The sequence below is a fragment of the Arachis ipaensis genome, chromosome B08, assembly GCF_000816755.2.
Source record: "Arachis ipaensis cultivar K30076 chromosome B08, Araip1.1, whole genome shotgun sequence".
In the NCBI taxonomy this organism is placed as follows: domain Eukaryota; kingdom Viridiplantae; phylum Streptophyta; class Magnoliopsida; order Fabales; family Fabaceae; genus Arachis; species Arachis ipaensis.
The window spans coordinates 106071220-106090132 of NC_029792.2; the positions used below are offsets into that span (position 1 = coordinate 106071220).

Here is an 18913-nt window from a genome sequence, read left to right on the forward strand (position 1 = left end):
TAACATTTTTTATTCTTAGTTACAAAAATAAAAAGTTCATTTTAAAACATTTAATTAAATAATTGATACATCAATTAATTTTTTAGACACGCTAACTTAACATTTATATAATATATAATCATATAGATAATTAGAATATCTTACATGTCATTAAGATTCTTTTACAATAAAATAAGTTCTAGAAATTCAACTAAACACAACTTTTTCCTAACATAAAATTGTATCATATCGGATTTATAATTCTTGACTCTTCTAGCATATTTCAGTCAAGTTGGTATCAATTTTGTACCCCTACAAATATGAACAATGAAAACCAAAATTAAAAAATAACACATAACACTATCTTCATCAGAGTAAAAATTAAGTTAGAACTTACAAGTTAAAATTAACTAATTATTTAAGAATCTATTCTTAAAAGTTTAAAACTAGCCAATCAAGAATGTAAATTTTCAAGAATTAACAATTCAATATATAAACTCGGGCTAATTAATCATAATTCAATTCATTAAATTTACATAAGTATCAATTGTCAAACAATCACTATCAATTGTCAATTCATTAAATCATAATTCAAATGAATGCAGCTTCACCAAGTAGGTTCTCCCTGTAAACAGGATCTTGGCTCCACAACACCTCAAACAGTTGGGTTGAATCATCACAGGCTATGTTTGGCACTCAATTAACATGCTTTAACAACAACTTAAAAAATAATAAATGCAGAAAGGCTCAGAAATATAACAGCTTCATCAATCATAATATTTTCAGAAGTAGAATTGGCATTTGAAGATGAATTATTATCCTCATAGCTAACCAGAAATACATCAAGCAGAAAACCCAAAATCAAATGTTTATTAAATCAGAACTCAACATTTGGATAAAAGATTGATTGCCAAAGAAGTCATTACTTACAGTATTTTATTAACTTCCTTCAGAATATCGACTACAACTGCATGCATGTCCTCCCTACTAGGTTCCTTCTTGGATTTCTTACTACCTTTTCCTTTTCCTAACAATAGCATTGGAATAGAATAATTTGAGATGAAAAATTTACAAATAGACACATACTTGTAAAATACAGAACCATGCTGTGTAACTTGATACGAATTTATATCAAGGGTGTGTTTATCAGGATGGTAAAAAATGGGGAGGCAAATTTCATGTGAGCTCTGTAATTGTCAACATTTATCTCATCCATGAAAACTCGTGTCCCATTTTTTCCCCCAACCAAACACCTGAGAAGGGAAGTTTCCAAAAACAGTTTGACAAGACTACTTAATCAAAGTTAACAAGTTCTAAAACTATTTCAAGCAAACAATAGAATGCTAACAGAAATAGAGCAAGCACTACAGATAACATCATATGTAAATTGGGAAAAATACAATCAACTCACCTTGATCATTCACTGAAGTTTTTGATGGCTTCTCTATTTGTTTTTTTGCATGCAGCCTTTCCCTTAGTATCTGACTTTTCACTAGAGGTTTTCTGCTTCTTGGATGCCAAAAGCACTATCCTAATGAATAAGCAAGCCACAACCCAAATCCTCTAGATATACACGGAAGAGAAAAATAAACAAAATTGGTCTATTATGAACAAAAATAAAAATCCAAATGGAAAGCTAAGATTATCATTTGCTTTCATAATTGACAAAATGCAGAAACTTAACAAGAAAGCTAAGTATCTCCAATTATCTCAAGGAAAAATAAGTGCCAAAACCAGCAAACCAACTCAGCAGAAACTGTCAATAGTTAGAAAGCAACTTGGTTGAGCTACTGCATTCACAATCATACCAAGTTGAAACACAAAGCTACTAGCTCGTATGATGAAAAAGTTAAGATCTTATAAAATTCATTTTCAGGTGTTGACTACATAATATGGATCTTACGAGACAAATAACATGCTATGTTATCATAGAGAATAGTCTTATATATGTTACCTCTGCATCCTTAACAATTGGTGCTTGTAGCCCATTAATGACTTCTTTTGCATCATATATCACTCTCGATGAGGTTGAGTAAAGGGCATGAACCCGGCCATCCTGAAGAAGCATTATCCAGAAGTACCATTAGTATCTCAAAAAATTCTAAACACACAAATGCTTAACAGAATAAGTTTTATTTAATTTAGATTCAGTCAAATTTTGCAGGCTAAGCTGGAAGATAGCACATAGCTAGAAATCAATACTTAAGTAAAGAAAGTGATGAATTAAGGAAATCATTGACGATATTAACTTGATTAACATTGTGAATAAACTTGATTATTGCTTCACTATTTTCTCCTCTATTTGACAATTGTTTCAATTAACTTTTTCATCAACATTACAGTGCAATTCAGTCTGGTAAGTCAGCATCGAAAGGGATTTAAATTTTAAAATATAATCTAGTTTTACACAAGCAGTCATTTACTAATTAACATGATCTTTCTCATTGAAACTTCAAGCTAACTTAAAAATATAATAAATATCCATGAAAAGAAAAAGATAATAAATTAAGCAACCAATATCTTACAGCATATAATAATGTGGGGCCTTACACACCAACACATGATAAGCTACAGATCGAAAGCCAGATGGAGCTTAACTAGCACAAAATATGAGTTTACCTGAGAGCCAAAGAAGGCTTCATAAGGTAATAGTAAGTGGACAGTGTTTGATGCATCACATAGTTGCTGGTATAGTTCGATGATCTAGAGAGATAAATTACAGCAATAACCAATGGCAAGAGAAACTTGATATTAAAATGGGAAAGGAAGGGTTATCGGGATTTACACACTCAAAGGCTACTTCCCCCTGCTGGCGCAGAGACGGCATCACGGCTTTGGAGACAGCGGCTGGGTGACGGCGGAGCCTCGGCGACAACGGTCTCATCCTTCGCGGTGCGGTTTCTCTGTCATGGTGTCTCCTCTCTCAACAGTGCTCTCCCTGCACGGCAAGACGGCGGCGAAACAGGAAGCTCCTTGCATGCGGCAGTCCGGCGGCTTGAACAGCGACGATGGTGGCTGGGCGCGACGACGACTCCTCTTGAATAAATATAATAAATTATAAATAATTTATTATTTAATTTTTAAATATTTTTAAAAACAAAGTATCATTAATTTGACTTAAATATTTTTAGTAAAATAAATTTTTGAATATAAAATCTTAAATAAATATAATAAATCATAAATAACTCATTATGTTAATTTTCAAAAATTCGAAGTCTTACATTTAATATGTTGAAACAAAATTTTTTACTAGTTACAAAAATTCTTTGAATTTTGTGACAAATAAATAACTTGTTACAAAAATATTGTATCTTGTGACAAATTAATTTTTGTTACAAAATATTTAGAACTTTTGAGATAAATAGATATTTTGTTACAAAATATTTTAAATTTTTGTAACAATATAATCTTTTATTGCAAAATATTATAACATTTTGCAACAAAACAACAATCCGATATGAAAGCCAACATAATTTGTAACAAAAGGAATCACGTTACAAAATATTGAAATGTTTTGTAACAAATTTTTTTGTTGTTACAAAATATTCTTATTTTGTAACAATAACTAATTATTGTTACAAATGCTCTATTTTCTTGTAGTGAAGTATATATATATATATATAAGTATGATATACCAAGAGAGGGCTAGTCACGGCCTGCGGAGTTTAGGCCGGCTAGTCAAACTGAATACAACAGAGTTTTAAAGTTTAAAACAGCAACAACCTATCTCTCAAAGATTTTTAGAAATAAAGCTTCTAAGGCAACAAAGTTAAATATAAAAAAGGTGAGAGAATAACTACAACAAAAGTAAAGTGAAATAAAACATAAGGAAGATCATACTCCGCTCTGTCACTATACCCGCAAACTCACCGTGGTGGGTTGCGACTTGCATCTGAAAAACAAAACAACAACATATCGTATGAGAACCAGAGGTTCTTTGTTTGGTAACAGTGCCCAATATATAAAATGTAAGGTTCCTGGACGCCAAAGGCAATCCTAGAACTTCACATCGATATAGATATTCAAGCTTAACATAAATAAATAACTTAAACCATAAACAGTAAACAGGGTTATCTAAACTTAGGGAATTTTTAACTAATACCAATCATATCTTGTATCCCACAGCCCTCGCCAACCTACCCTCCACGAGATCCCACCGCCGCCGCCTACCTAACCTCCTCAGCACCAGACAATCACAAGTATAACAAGTAATTCAAGAAACAAGTAGACATATTATACATTTAGGCAAACTGCGAGTAATCAAAGCAAACAAGCACATAAGAGATGCATATGATGAATTCCTGTCCTATTGGATGTGATATCACATCGGTTATAGTGCCAAACCCGACACAAAATCCGGATGGCAACTCCTGGATTAGTCTATCTGTTGCGCATACTCAGGAGGAATGATTCCTAGGAATGAGTGCCCTACCACCTTCTCCATTCAGAGAAAAACGTTCCGAGGGAGAGTGCCTTACAACCTTCCTCTGGATGCCGTATGATTTCGTGGGTTAGTGCCCTACCACCTTGCAACCAGAGAGAAAACGCATACTCAGGAGGAATAATTTCGAGGGATGAGTGCCCTACCACCTTCTCCATAAGAGAAAAACGTGAGTGGGAAGCGCAGCTTCAACCCTCACATCCGAACATAGGCGGGAGACTACCACAATCCCTACGACAACACCGCTACCTCGACAAGCAGGAGACTGCCACAGTCCTTGCCTGAGGAGCATAGCGACTTAACAGTCTCAACATAAAACAATATATCAGTGGTTTTCAAAAATCATTTCAGTACTCAGTAAAGTCATCTTTCAACTTTGAGACCTAAACTCGTCTCAACCACCATCAATCTATAATTTTACAACTCATCACATTAATCATCATTACAGTACTCCGCCCTCTCATTCAACTAATCCATCCTCAATACTCCAGAAGCCTACGTCTCTGTCTTCAAAATTCATATAGAATTTCAATAAAATAAGTCACTAACTCATCTTTAACAATATTAGAACCTAATCACTAGATAGTACTCTTAAACAGCATTTGGAGGAAGTTTGGAAAGTTAGAGAACTCTTAAAAATAAAGAAAAATCATTTTTTCAGCAAAACAGGGTGTATGCGTACGCATGCCAAATGTATGCGTACGCATACTTAAAATTTTTCCCATCTCGCATACGCATACATAAGTTTGCGTACGCATAGGTGCCAAACAGAATGGCACGCTCGTCTATGGGTGGTTCGCGTACGCATACGCCTCCAGAATTGTAAAATTTTGTAAAGTTGCAGAAATCAGTTTTTAACACAAAACTTTAAACGTTCATAACTTCCTCTACAAAAATTCATTATCATCAAACTTTATATCAATTTAAAGACCTTTAAATGAACTTTAATTTAAGACAAATTTCAACCAATTTCAAAAACAAAGGCTCAAATTATGCTCTGTCAAAGTTCACCAAAAATCAAGTTTTACACAAAAACATCAAAGTTTTCAAATTTCCAAATTCCATAACCAAAACATACCCAAACATCATAAAACACTACCACACACTATATCCTATCATTCCATTGTACTTCCATCACTTCCACACGTAATTCACTAAACCTTTCCACCATAACTCAACACAACATCCATAATTCCTAACTCAAGATCTCAATCATCAACAATTTGCACAATTTACTCATCATAAACATCATTCATCGTATTTCATTATAAATCCTCATAATTATCATTATTTAATCTCAATCTCCATAATCAACACCATTCACTAACAACACCATCATAATTCATCAATCACCATGAACATAAATAACATCAATACCCATTATATTATCATCATTATTCATATATCACACATTCCAACACTCAATATCATACTTCTCATCATCAAACATAAATTCACATATAATTAATCATATGCAACCATTATTCAATCCTATCTTAGGGCCAACTAGCCTAAGTGTCCAGAAACATTACATATTACATAAAGAAAACCGAAATCATACATTAGCCGATTCCCAAAATACACCAAACACCAAAACAAAACCACCAAACTCGATCCAAAAGCCTCAAACCAACTCCAACAAATACCAAAACTCAATCTAACATTATACAACATACCAACATCAAACTTAGGGTTTACAAAAATAACTAAAGACAAGGGTTTAGTGAGACCTTACCTTATCCAATGAGATTAAAGGCAAAACCCAATAATATTCCAATGCTAGATCACCCCTAAACAAACAAAATCACAAAATCCACTCAAAAACCTAATGTAAAAATGTGAAATTACTTAGGGCAGAAATCTGGAGCAGGAGACACGAGTTCTTACCAGAAAAGCTTAATTAGAAATGATGGGCTCGGCAAGAGTTTCGCATGGTCGTAAACGGCTCGTCAATCGGAGCTCCGTAGCTCAAGTTATGGCCAAATGAAGGAGGAGATGAATAGTAAAATCTCATTCTCTTTTCCTCTCTTCGTTTCAGCGCCTCCTTCTTTGTTTCTAGGGAAGATGAGCTAAATTCTCATTAATAGAGCATATATATGTTGGGTCTTGGGCTCGGTTTGGGCCCGGTTCAATTCGTTAGCATTTTTAGCCCGTTTGGCCCACTTTGAGCCAAAACCTTTAAGATTAGCGCCCGGTTTTCGATTCTAAATTATTTTTGTCCTTTCAAAACAATAAATTCAATCTTCAAAATCTTATTTTTCTCAAAATACGCGGTAAAGGACAAACTAGAGCCGGTACTGCCGCTTAAGCACCAGTACGCATTTTTACAAAAATTTTCCACAAAAGATACACTTTTCCACTCAAAAAATCCATTGAATTCAAATTTCACCTTTATATTTAAAAAGAATACTTTTATATTTTTGAACCTATTCCGGGCGGTTAAAGTTATTATTTTATTAAAGCATTTATTCCGGTTCTTACATGGCACAACTCTCTGTCCAAGCCGTGCTGTAGCACAGTCTCAGCACGATCAAATCACAGGAGGTCACGCGTACGCGTGACAAGCATTGATGCCAGTAGCACCCTAGTCACATGGTCCTGGCACAACTCACTGTCCAGACTATGCGGCAGCATAGTTCACGCATGAGCAAAAATCATGGTCCATCCGTACATGTGGGTCACGTGTACGCATGACATGAGCAACAAAGATATCACAATTTTTGCATCTATTCAAGCAAAATGGAACAAAGACACCTAGAATTTCAAGGCAACAACCAAAATGACCAAAATACACAAACTACCATAAATGAAAACTTCATGAAACAACCATCATTCAGACATATCTAATCAAACCCAATAAACTCATATCCTATCTAATCAAACATATCTAATTAAAGAGATGAAAACAAGGTGAAAGAATTATAAACAAGGAAGATCATACTATGGTGGGGTGTCTCCCACCTAGCACTTTTCTTTAACGTCCTTAAGTTGGACGGTCAATGGCTCAATTCTCTTCCTTGGGAGGATCCTCCAAGAGGAAGATCTCCAATTCTTTGTTGTTCTTGTCCTTCACACCATGGTACAATTTGAGCCGGTGGCCATTCACCTTGAAGAAAGTAGGGCTTGAGGGATGGCTCAAGTGGATTACGCCATATGGTTCAACCTTTTCTACCACATAGGGACCATCCCATCTCGACCTCAATTTATCCGGCATTAACCTCAATCTTGAATTATAGAGAAGCACTTGATCTCCAACCCTAAATTCTCTTCTTTTGATATTTTGGTCATGTACCGCCTTCACATTTTCTTTGTAGATTCTTGAATTCTCATATGCCTCCAACCGTATGCATTCTAACTCCTCCAATTGCAATTTTCTTTCAATTTTGGCATTCTCCAACCCCGAATTACATCCGTTAACAGCCCAATACGCCTTATGCTCAACTTCCACCGGAAGGTGACATGCCTTTTCGTAGACCAACCGGAATGGACTCATGCCGATTTGGTGTCTTATAAACCATCCGGTAGGTCCATAGTACATCTCCGAGCCTAGAGCTCCAATCCCTCTGATGGGGTTTCACCATCTTCTCTAAAATTCTCTTGATTTTCCGGTTGGAAACCTCCGCTTGGCCATTGCTTTAGGGATGATAAGACATAGCTACCTTATGGATAATGCCATATCTCTTCATCAAAGTTTCTATCCCCTTGTTGCAAAAGTGTGAGCCTTGATCGCTCACGATTGCTTGTGGTGATCCAAAATGGTAAATAAGATGATTTCTTACAAAGGAGACAACAGTATTAGTATCATCGGTACAGATTGGAATTGCTTCCACCCATTTAGAGACATAATCAACCGCTAACAAAATGTAGAAAAAATCATTAGAGTTTGGAAATGGACCCATAAATTCAACCCCCCAAACAAAAAAAATTTCACAGAACAACATAAGTTGTTGGGGCATTTCATTCCTCTTGGATATATTTCCAAATCTTTGGCATTGGTGGCAAGAATTACAAAATGAGGTTGCATCTTTGAATAGGCTAGGCCACCAAAATCCATAGTCTAACACTTTTCTTGATGTCCTTTGAGGACCAAAGTGCCCACCACGTTCGGAAGAGTGGCACGCTTCTAAGATAGACCAGAATTCCGTTTGAGGTACACACCTTCTAATTACTTGGTCGGCACCACATTTCCACAAATAAGGATCATCCCATATATAATACTTGGACTCGCTTTTAAGCTTGTCCCTTTGGTGCTTAGAAAAGTGTGGAGGAAAGGTATGGCCTACCAAGTAATTGGCAATAGATGCAAACCAAGGAGTGACTTCCGAGATTGCTTGCAAGGAATCTAAGGGAAAAGCATCATTGATAGGGGTAGAATCACATGGCAAATGTTCAAAGCGGCTCAAGTGGTCTGCCACTAAATTTTGTGATCCACTCCTATCATTGATCTCTAAATCAAATTCTTGCACGAGTAATATCCATCGGATCAATCTCAACTTATAATCTTTCTTTGCCAACAAATATTTCATTGCCGCATGATCTGAATATACTACCACCTTGAACCAAGTAAATAGGCCCAGAATTTATCCAAGGTGAAAACAATCGCCAGCAATTCTTTTTTGGTGGTAGTATAATTGGATTGGAAACCATCTACAGTCTTAGAGGCATAAGATATAACGTAAGGATCCTTACCATCGCGTTGTGCAAGCGTGTCTCCCACGGCATGGTTAGATGCATCACACATGGTCTCAAATGGGCTATTCCAATTTGGCCCTCTCACTATTGGAGCTTTGGTCAAAGCTTCCTTTAATGTATCAAATGCTTCCATGCATACCTCATTGAAATCAAATTCTATATCTTTTTGGAGCAAACGGGAAAGAGGCAAAGCCTCCTTACTAAAGTCCTTTATGAACTGTTGGTAAAAACCTGCGTGACCAAGAAAAGCACGGACTTCCCTCCCAGAAGGGGGGTAAGGTAATCCAAAAACAACTTTAACTTTTTCAGGATCCACAAAGATACCATCACTAGAAATGATGTGGCCTAGCACAATACCTTGTTTAACCATAAAATGACACTTTTCAAAATTGAGAACAAGGTTTGAGCTAGCACATCTTTCTAGTACTTTGGCCAAACTACCCAAGAAATCATCAAACGGATCTCCATAAACACTAAGTCATCCATAAAAATTTCCATGCAATGTTCAAAAAATCAGAAAAGATGCTAGTCATGCACATTTGGAACGTCGCAGATACATTACATAAGCCAAAAGGCATCCTCTTGTAAGCATATGTTCCAAAGGGACATGTAAAAGTAGTCTTTTCTTGATTTTTCAGAGCTATATGAATTTGGAAATAACCAGTATAGCCATCTAGGAAACAATAATGTGATTTACCTGACAACCGGTCAAGCATTTGATTAATAAATAGAAGTGGGTAGTGGTCCTTCCGGGTTGCCAAGTTCAAGCGCCTATAGTTAATGCATATCCTCCAAGAGTTTTGCATCCTAGTTGCCATGAGTTCCCCACTTTTGCTCTTGACCATGGTGACACCCGACTTCTTGGGCACAACTTGGACCGAACTAACCCATTCGCTATCTGAGATAAGCTAGATAATGTTGGCCTCTAGAAGTCTAGTCACCTCTTTCTTAACAACTTCCATGATAGTGGGATTTAACCTCCGTTGTGGTTGGCGGACCGGTTTAGCTCCTTCCTCTAGAAAAATGTGATGCTCACAAACATGGGGCTTATACCCATTATATCCGCCAAGCTCCACCCAATAGCCTTCTTATTCCTTTGCAACACATCAAGTAATCTTTCCTCCTGATCGAAAGTCGATCCCTTGCAATAATCACTGGGAGTTTTAGACTGTTATCAAGAAAGGCGTATTTAAGGTGAGGAGGTAGAGGTTTCAATTCCACACTTAACTCATGACTTGGTACATTGTTGTCCAAAAATATTGGGGGTGGCAAGGTGTCTTCATCATATTCATTTAGCTTCCCCACACTTGCCCTTTTGCTCAAATTTATATCATCAAGGGTCTCACGGTGGACTTCAGCCACAACTTCATCAACAATGTCACACCAGAAGATAGAGTGATCTTCTAGTGGATGCTTCATAGCTTCATCCAAATTAAAGCTTACCGTTGTACCGTCAATCTCAAATGAGTAGGTGCCTGAGAATGCATCAAGTTTAAACCGAGATGTCTTCAAGAAGAACTTCCCTAATAAGATAGATGACGGTTTCCCTAATTCTTTAGGATGAATCTCAAGGATGTAAAAATCAATTGGAAAGGTTAACCCCTTGATGCTCACTAAGACATCCTCAGCAATACCAACCACAGAAATAATGCTCTTGTCGGCCAAAACAAAGCGTGCCACTGACCGTTTTAATGGTGGAAGGTTCAGTTCATCATAAATAGACAAGGGCATAATACTCACACAAGCACCAAGATCACACACATACAATCCACAAATCGAGTACCACTTATAGTGCAAGATACCAAGCAAGGTCCGAGATCCCCACATTTTTCAGGAATAACACCCATTAAAGCAGAAATTGAACTACCAAAAGGAATAGTTTCTAATTCATTAATCCTTTCCTTGTTCATGCATAAATCCTTTAAAAACTTGACATATTGATGAGCGGATATTTTATACACTTTTTGACACTATTTTCTCAGTATTTTTAGTATGTTTTCTTAAGTTTTATTATGTTTTAGCAGGTATTAGTGCAAAAATTACTTTTTGGATGCTACTTTAAGTTTTTGTAATTTTCCTATAATTTTAGGTAATTTTTGGGTGAATCTAGAAAGTTTTGGAAAAGTCTGATTCAGAGGCAAAGAAAGGATTGTAGATGCTGTCAACTCCTGACTTCTGTACATTCAAATAATCATTTCTAAAGATAAAGAGGTCCAAATGATTTGCTCTCAACAGTGTTGGAAAGCTAACTTCCAGGGCTTTCCAGCAATATATAATAGTCTATATTTGTCTTTGAAAATGAAGGCCCTAAACGGGCGTTGAACGCCTAAATCATCTCCTGCCCAGTGTTCAACGCCCCAAAAGGAGCAAGCTCAGTGTTGAACGCCCAAAATGGACCAAATCCGGCATTAAACGCCCCAAGAGGAGTCCAAGCACGTGAATTCACTCCAAGCTCAGCCCAAACACTCACCAAGTGGGCCCAGAAGTGGATTTTCGCACCCTTTAGCTTAGTTTATCACATTTTTATAATTTTTAATTATGAGTAACATCTTTTAGGTCTAGTATTTTATTATAAATAAGAGACTTCCTTCCTCCTGAGGATTATGCCTCCCAGGAGAGGAGAAGCACAGACACATTACTTCTATTATTTTCTGTAAGCTATAAGCAACTAAACCTCCTAAGTTAGGGTTAGGAGCTCTGCTAATTCTCATAGATTAATAATATTACTGTTTCTATTTCAATATGTTTGATTCTATTCTCTTATGTGTTCTCTTTCTTCAATCTCAATGAATTGAGGGTGAACCGTGACATTCATCCTTGTTCTACATGGGTTCCGTGCGAGTCCAGACACGGATAGCATTGAACTAAAGCTAGAGAATGCATTGCGGATTCCAAGAGCATGCCTGGGCAACTTTGGATACGTGACATGAAATCCCGTTGACCGTGGGTTACTAAGGTCTCTGTGGCGCTAACTCTAGAGTCAGAGAAGTAGCACTTTCTGATCTGGAAGATCTGACCTTATTTGTGGCATTTTGAGTAGGATCGTGAAGGGGGTGGATTGCTTAGAGCTTCATCTTCGACTACAGTGAGAAGCCATGAGTCAACTTGATGAGAAGACATAAGTTGCTCGGATATGATGGATTGTTGTGGTTAGGAGAGATTAACTTGATGAGAGGACATGAGTTAGTCACTTATGGCTTCCATTGAATGAATCATTCGTTATTGAAGTAGACAGTAAGAAAAGTTAATCCAGAAAGATAAAGCATCTCCAAAGCCTTAACTGAATCTTTATCACTATTTTCACATCAATCTGGTATGTCGTTTCTTATTATTTCGTTTATGCTTTCAAACAAACAACCATCTTTTCTAATCGCCTGACTAAGAATTAAAAGATAGCCATTGCTTGCTCAATCTGACAATCTCCGTGGGATTCGACCCTCACTCACCTGAGGTATTACTTGGACAACCCGGTGTACTTGCTAGTCCATCTGAAGTTTGTGGAGTTCAATTTTGCGCACCACATATTTAGGAACTTGGAGAATGGCATCAAAAAGGGGAATGGTTACCTCAACGTTTTTGAAGATATCCACCATCTTTGGATCCAACTCTAATTGCTTTTTGGTCCTCTTTGCCAAGCTTGGGAATGGGATTGGAATGGCTTCTTTCAACACATCTTTTTCCTTAGAGCCACTCTCTCTTAGCTTGCTTTAGCAACTTTCTTTTCTACAACTTCTTAAACTTCTTCTTCATCCTCCACTTCAACAACATCTTCATCTAGAGCAGCCTCCCTTGCACTTGACTCCTTGGGACTCCTCTCTTGTAGTGTGGTGCCAGACCTCAAGGTGATGGCATTGAGGCCACCCTTAGGGTTAGGTAATGGTTGAGAGGGACTTTGAGTTTGGTTGGTTGGTAGAGGTAAGCGGGCTATAAGCTCTTGAATGGTGGAGCAAAATTCTATTTGCTCTTGAAGAATAATGCGGAGGGTGTCATCCATTGGAGCTTGATTGGAGGAAGAAAAAGGGTAGGTGATTTGACGAACTTGTGGTTGGGTGATTTGTGGCACTTGAGCTTGTCTTTGGTGTGGAGGTAGGTATCTTTGGCCTTGGTTTTGTGGTTAGAAGGATTGATTTTGTTGGTTGTGGTATTGTTGATGGTTGTTGTTATTCCACCTTTGACTTGCACCATCTCTCCATCCTTGGTTATAGTTGTCTCTCCACCCTTGGTTTGAGTTCTCTTGCCAACCTTGGTTTTGCCACCCTTGGTTATAATTACCCTCTTATTGATAAGGGCCTTGATTGGAATGGTTAAAGTAAGCATTGGTAGCTGCCAAGGTATTGTCCTCTTGGAGTTGTGGATATTCATCGATATAATGAAAGTTGCAAGCACAAATTCCACATACTCTTTGTAGAGCTACCAGTTGGTATTGTTGTTGTGGAGGAGGTTGTTGTTGATTAAGATGGATTTGCTTGAGAATGGTGGTCATCTCCCTTAAGGTCTTGGTGAGGGCAGACTCATTAGAAGAAACTTCATTGATGGCCTTGGATGATTGTTTCTTTGCCTTGCATGTTGGGTAGATTTGGCTAGATCGGCAATAAGTTGCCAAGCCTCTTCCACCATTTTGTACTTCACTAAAGAGCCATTGCTAGAAGCATCCAAAAGAATTTTATCTTGAGACTTGAGGCCTTGGAAAAAGTAACTAATCAACACCAAGTCGTCAATCCTATGATGAGGGCATGAATCAAGGAGCTTCTTAAAACGTTCTCAATACTCATGAAGAGTTTCTGAGTCACCTTGGATAATGCATGAGATCTCCTTCCTCAACCTATCGATCACCTCCGGTGGAAAAAGTTTGTCTAGGAATTCTCTCCGAAGCAAGTCCTAATTGGTGACAACCTCATCTGATTGGGTGTAGAACCACTCCTTTGCCCTTCCCTCAAGAGAGAATGGGAAGGCAAACACCCAAATAGCAACTTCATCTGAACCATTCCTCCTAGTGGTTGAGCATGCACCTTGAAAGTCCCTATGATGCCTAATAGGGTCTTGAGCGGGTAGACCATAGAACTTGGGAAGTAGATTGATCAAGCCGGTCTTTAGCTCAAAATTAGCATTCAAGTTCGAATGACGCACTTGAAGCTGTTGGAGAGTGAAGTCTAGAGCACCCGCCTCCTTAAGAGTGATCCTTCTTGAAGGGTCCATGGTGTCGGTAAATAAATCAATCGAAGAGATGTCAACAGAGCCAATAGATGAGAAAATGGTTTCTCTTTCAAATAACGCTTCGGATAAGGTTGGTGAATTGGCAGAAGCCGCTTCACCACCCTCAAATGCTAACCGACGCCGAGCTTGCCTAAGATGTAATAAAGTTCTTTCAATTTAGGGATCAAAAGGCGCTAAGCTCGGATCCGGCAATGAACGCGTCATTCAAGAAAAGAAACATAGAGCTCATGACAATAAGCTACACTAGAATAAAGTGACTACTAATTACTACTAACTATAAGTCCTAACTAAGAGCTAGACTAACAAACAATTAAGAAAAGAGTAGTTATTCACATATAAACACATTCACACTAGCCAACAATGTAACACCATTACAAGTCCCCGGCAACGGCGCCAAAACTTGATAGAGGATGAATGTTGGTTAAGAAATGACCAAACGATTTTCCAATTCAATGTCGCAAAGTATAGTCCCAACTGACAAATCATCCTCAAGTCAAAGTTTACAAGAATGTCACAACAATCAAATCAATATCCGGGAGTAGAATCTTGAGTCGTCTTCCCTAGGACTTGTAACATGATGCACATCATTGGTTAGAAATTTTGGGGGGGTTTAGGTTGCTTAAGGAAGAAGTAAAATGACAAGTATATCAAAGCAACAATGAACTAACAATTAAATTGAAATAACTAGAAATATCAATTAAGCATTGCCTAACTAACAAGCATGCATCAAGATAACTACAACTAAAAGCATATATAAATAAGAGATATGAAATTAAAATGAGACAACTAGGAATTCAAAGCTAGTAAAAGTGAATGACAATCAATCAATATAAAGGTCTTGGCTAGGGGAGAGAATTGGAATTCATATCATCATTGTCATCGTCAATTGTGATGGAAATTGTCTATTGCTTCCACTTAGTTATCCTCTAACAAATGAAGAAAAGTCAAGTGAATACAATTCACTTGAGTTCACAAGTCCTAGTCAACTCCCAATGAAAGACTAGATTTAGTGAAGTTCAAGCTAACTAGCAATCTTCAATTACCAGTCCACATTAGGATTTGACAATTCAAGAGTTTCCAATACTCAATCCCAAAGCCAAGAGTAGAAATCTACTCCATAATCATAAGATGTATTTTCACAAACACCTTGTGTGCACTAAAATAAGACATTATAAAATTGAGAAATAAATCCAAATTAAAGCTACCCACTAACAATAATTGCTAATAATAAACCAAATTACACCAATGAACATGAAAGAAAACTCAATGCATTAATAGAAATTAATTCCAACAAGATCCAAATTCGAAACTCAAAATTACTAAAATTGTAAGAGTGCTAAGTAAAATTAAAGTGTAGAAACTACAATTAAAGCAACAAGGACTGAAATTAACAAGGATCTAATCCAAGAATTCAAGTAAAAATGAGCAAAGAACACTAAAACCTAGAGAGAAGTGGGAGTTTCTCCCTTTAAAATTCAAAACTATGTAAAAACTATACTAATGGCATGTATGTCCCATCCTCCTTCACTCCCAGCCTCTAATTTGCAGAATGGGCCTGAACTGGGCTAGAAGGAGCTTTAAAATCGCCCCCAGCATGTTCCTTTTAGTGAGGCACGTGCCGCTTGTCACGCGTACGCGTCAACCACGCATACGCGTCAGTCACGCATATGCGTCGATACCAGCTTATCAATTCTCCTATTTCTTGTGTTTCTTCCACTTTTGGATGCTTCTTTTCCATCCTCTAAATCATTTCTACCCTATAAACCCTGAAATCACTTAACACACGCATCACGGCATTGAATGACAATAAGAGAGGATTAAGAATTAGCATTTTTAAGGTCAAAGAAGCATGTTTTGAACCATAACACACAATTAGAAAGAAATCTTAAAAACATGCAATTTATATGAATAAGTGTGACAACAGTTGACAAAATTCACTCAATACAATACAAAATAAACCATAAAATTGTGATTTATCAATAAACTAATAGTACCAGAGACCCAATTGAACACACAAGCAAGGCAGAATGAGACAACCAGCACAATCACAGAGAAAATACAACAAGCAAAACATAACCAAATGCAAATGCGCAAACAATATGATGCATGTCTGTCCAAAGCAGGTCATGAGTTCATGCATCGGTTGTCTACCCGTAACTCGACGTTACTTGGAGTGAACCCCAAATATGGTTCCTTTACTGTGTCAGTTAGACACCTTGGCATTACAGTTACCCGTGTTAGTTATACTTCATCATAGATATGCATCACAGTAAGAAACAGTGCTATTAGTTAGGCAAACATTAGCAATCTCAGGCTATCAGTTAGGCATGGACTTTTGCATTAGCAGTTTGGTACAAGGTCTATCCAACATATCATATGCTATCAGTTAGGTGGACCTTCCCGCATTAGCAATCTAAGGCTATCAGTTAAGCGAACACTTCCGCATTAGCACTTTGGCATGAAGCCCATTCGACATACAATTTTATGATTCATTATCTGTTTCATCTTTCATACATGGCTTCTCCTTTTCTGTCTCTTTATTAGGCCTCCACATCACCAATTACATACATGTATCTCTGCATCATCTACATTATTAAACGTACCTCCGCATCACCGCTTAATCACACATACCTCCGAATCACCAATTAACCTTAAACCTTCCTTGATTATTTTAATACTACTGCTTTAGAACCCAAACCTTGGTATTGATGTAATTTGGTCATAGTTTAAACTTGTACCATCTCCCTTAAAATAAATGCCGTTATTGTTTGTGGGAAAATGCATAAAAAGCAGTAGAGGCAGTAAATTTGTTAAATTTACTAAAAATCCAATTCTCACCCATTGCCTTTCAAAATTTATTACCTTAAACATGACTCTTTCAGTTTTCTAGAAAATCAAATTCTAGATTATTACCATGTCATATGAAAAAGTTATGAGGTTAGAAACACAGCCATGCCTTTTAGAATTCTGTTTTTAAAATTCAGCGAGCAACCCACACTCTTTGCAACACATCTAATTGGCTAAAAAAAGTTTTGACATGAAATTTAAGCCGAGGATTGTGGACACAAAAATCTTGAAATGGCCATTGGTTTAAATTTAGACACTCACCAGAATTGAAAATTAAGTGGGTTGGAAGTTGGTGCTTCTGCAAAAAAGAAACAGAATTTTCTGCAAAAACCATCAATTTTCAAAAATTCGTTTCTCCCAAACTACTCATCAATAAACTCTGAATTTTTTATGAGACGCTCAAAACATCTTAAAGTTTTATAAAAAAATAGTTTCATTCAAAATTATAACCGAGACTGCTCCCAGAAACTGATTTACTTTACTGTCAATTATGCAGAATTTTTGCCTTGAACTTTTTCAACAACCTTACATACTATAACCCACATCTAAACTTATAACCCTCCTAAAATCACATACGTAACCTTTCTTCAGTTATTCTAAGTTGCCTTCACAGCCAACACAATCCAAGAAGCCAAATTTAACAGTTTTCATAAATTCAAGTACTTAATTATAATCAAGCTTTCAATTTTCTGCACTATGTTAAACATAATAATTCATATAATTTGATCATCATTCAAGCACATAATAAAGCTATATTCAACATCAATCAAGCATATGATAATTCGTTAATTCTCATCCGCAAACACAACCACAATTTCGACAATTCTCATCACAATCAGCTAGAAATAAGAATTTTTAGCATCCTCAAACATTCATGGAACCAAACACGTATTCATCAAATTCAATTATTTTCATAGTCACAAATCCAACAGAATTTCATCATTCAACTAGTTTAGACAGTTATAAATTATTTGCAATTACTCATTAAGTTTTTTAGCATTCCTGAATTAAAAACTTATAGTTTGAAAAACGAATCCCCTACCTCCGTACGAAATCAGAATCAACGAAAACTCTGAGAAGCTTTCTGTCCGAACTGCTGAAGAGAAAAATGTCAGAAATCGTCTGTGCCTCTTAGAACTCCAATTGGCCGAACTCAAGGGAGAGAGGAATTACGTCACCGTCAACTTCTACCGGACAAAAGTAACGCCAATGCGTAGAGGAGGAAGATACGAACACTTTTATCAGATTAGATTTTTTATTGGGGTTACGGATCGCAAGAAGTCGAGCTCGGAAGTCTTACGGAAGTTCACGGTTTCTCTTTTCTCTTTCTCGATTCTTTCTCTCTTGCCTTACCCAAAAATGAAGCATGCAAGGCTGATAAAGAGCCAGAACTTGCCTTATTTAGCATTAATTAATTGTCGCAACAATTAATAAATGCTAAATAAAATAAGTTATGGCTGTTTTTGACTGATTTTCTTTGGTTACCAAACATTTCCATAAAACGATTAGGTGTCATGCTTAACTTATATATATACATATAAACACGTTGCTCTCGTTTTCTTTTGCCTCTTGGTTTCGGTGGAGGAAAGAAAAAGAAATGGGATTTATAAAATAATAAAGGTGCATGCGTCCTTATTTTATGTATATATACATGCATATAAAACCACGTTTGATTTTCTTTTCCCTTTGTTCCTTTGGCTTTGGCCAAATCAAAAAAAAATTAACGGTAATGGTACGGTA

At 36.8% G+C, this 18913-nt stretch overlaps 1 protein-coding gene across 1 annotated transcript; it reads right to left on the reverse strand.

Annotated features, from left to right (window-relative positions):
* On the reverse strand, window positions 7425-7913 carry LOC107611365. Its single transcript, XM_016313301.1, has one exon. The coding sequence runs from the start codon at window positions 7911-7913 to the stop codon at window positions 7425-7427; it is 489 nt and encodes a 162-aa protein (XP_016168787.1).

Bases quoted from the DNA above. Each gene is read 5' to 3' on its own strand.
- LOC107611365 (XM_016313301.1), bottom strand. From the start codon at position 7,913: ATGAGTCCATTCCGGTTGGTCTACGAAAAGGCATGTCACCTTCCGGTG.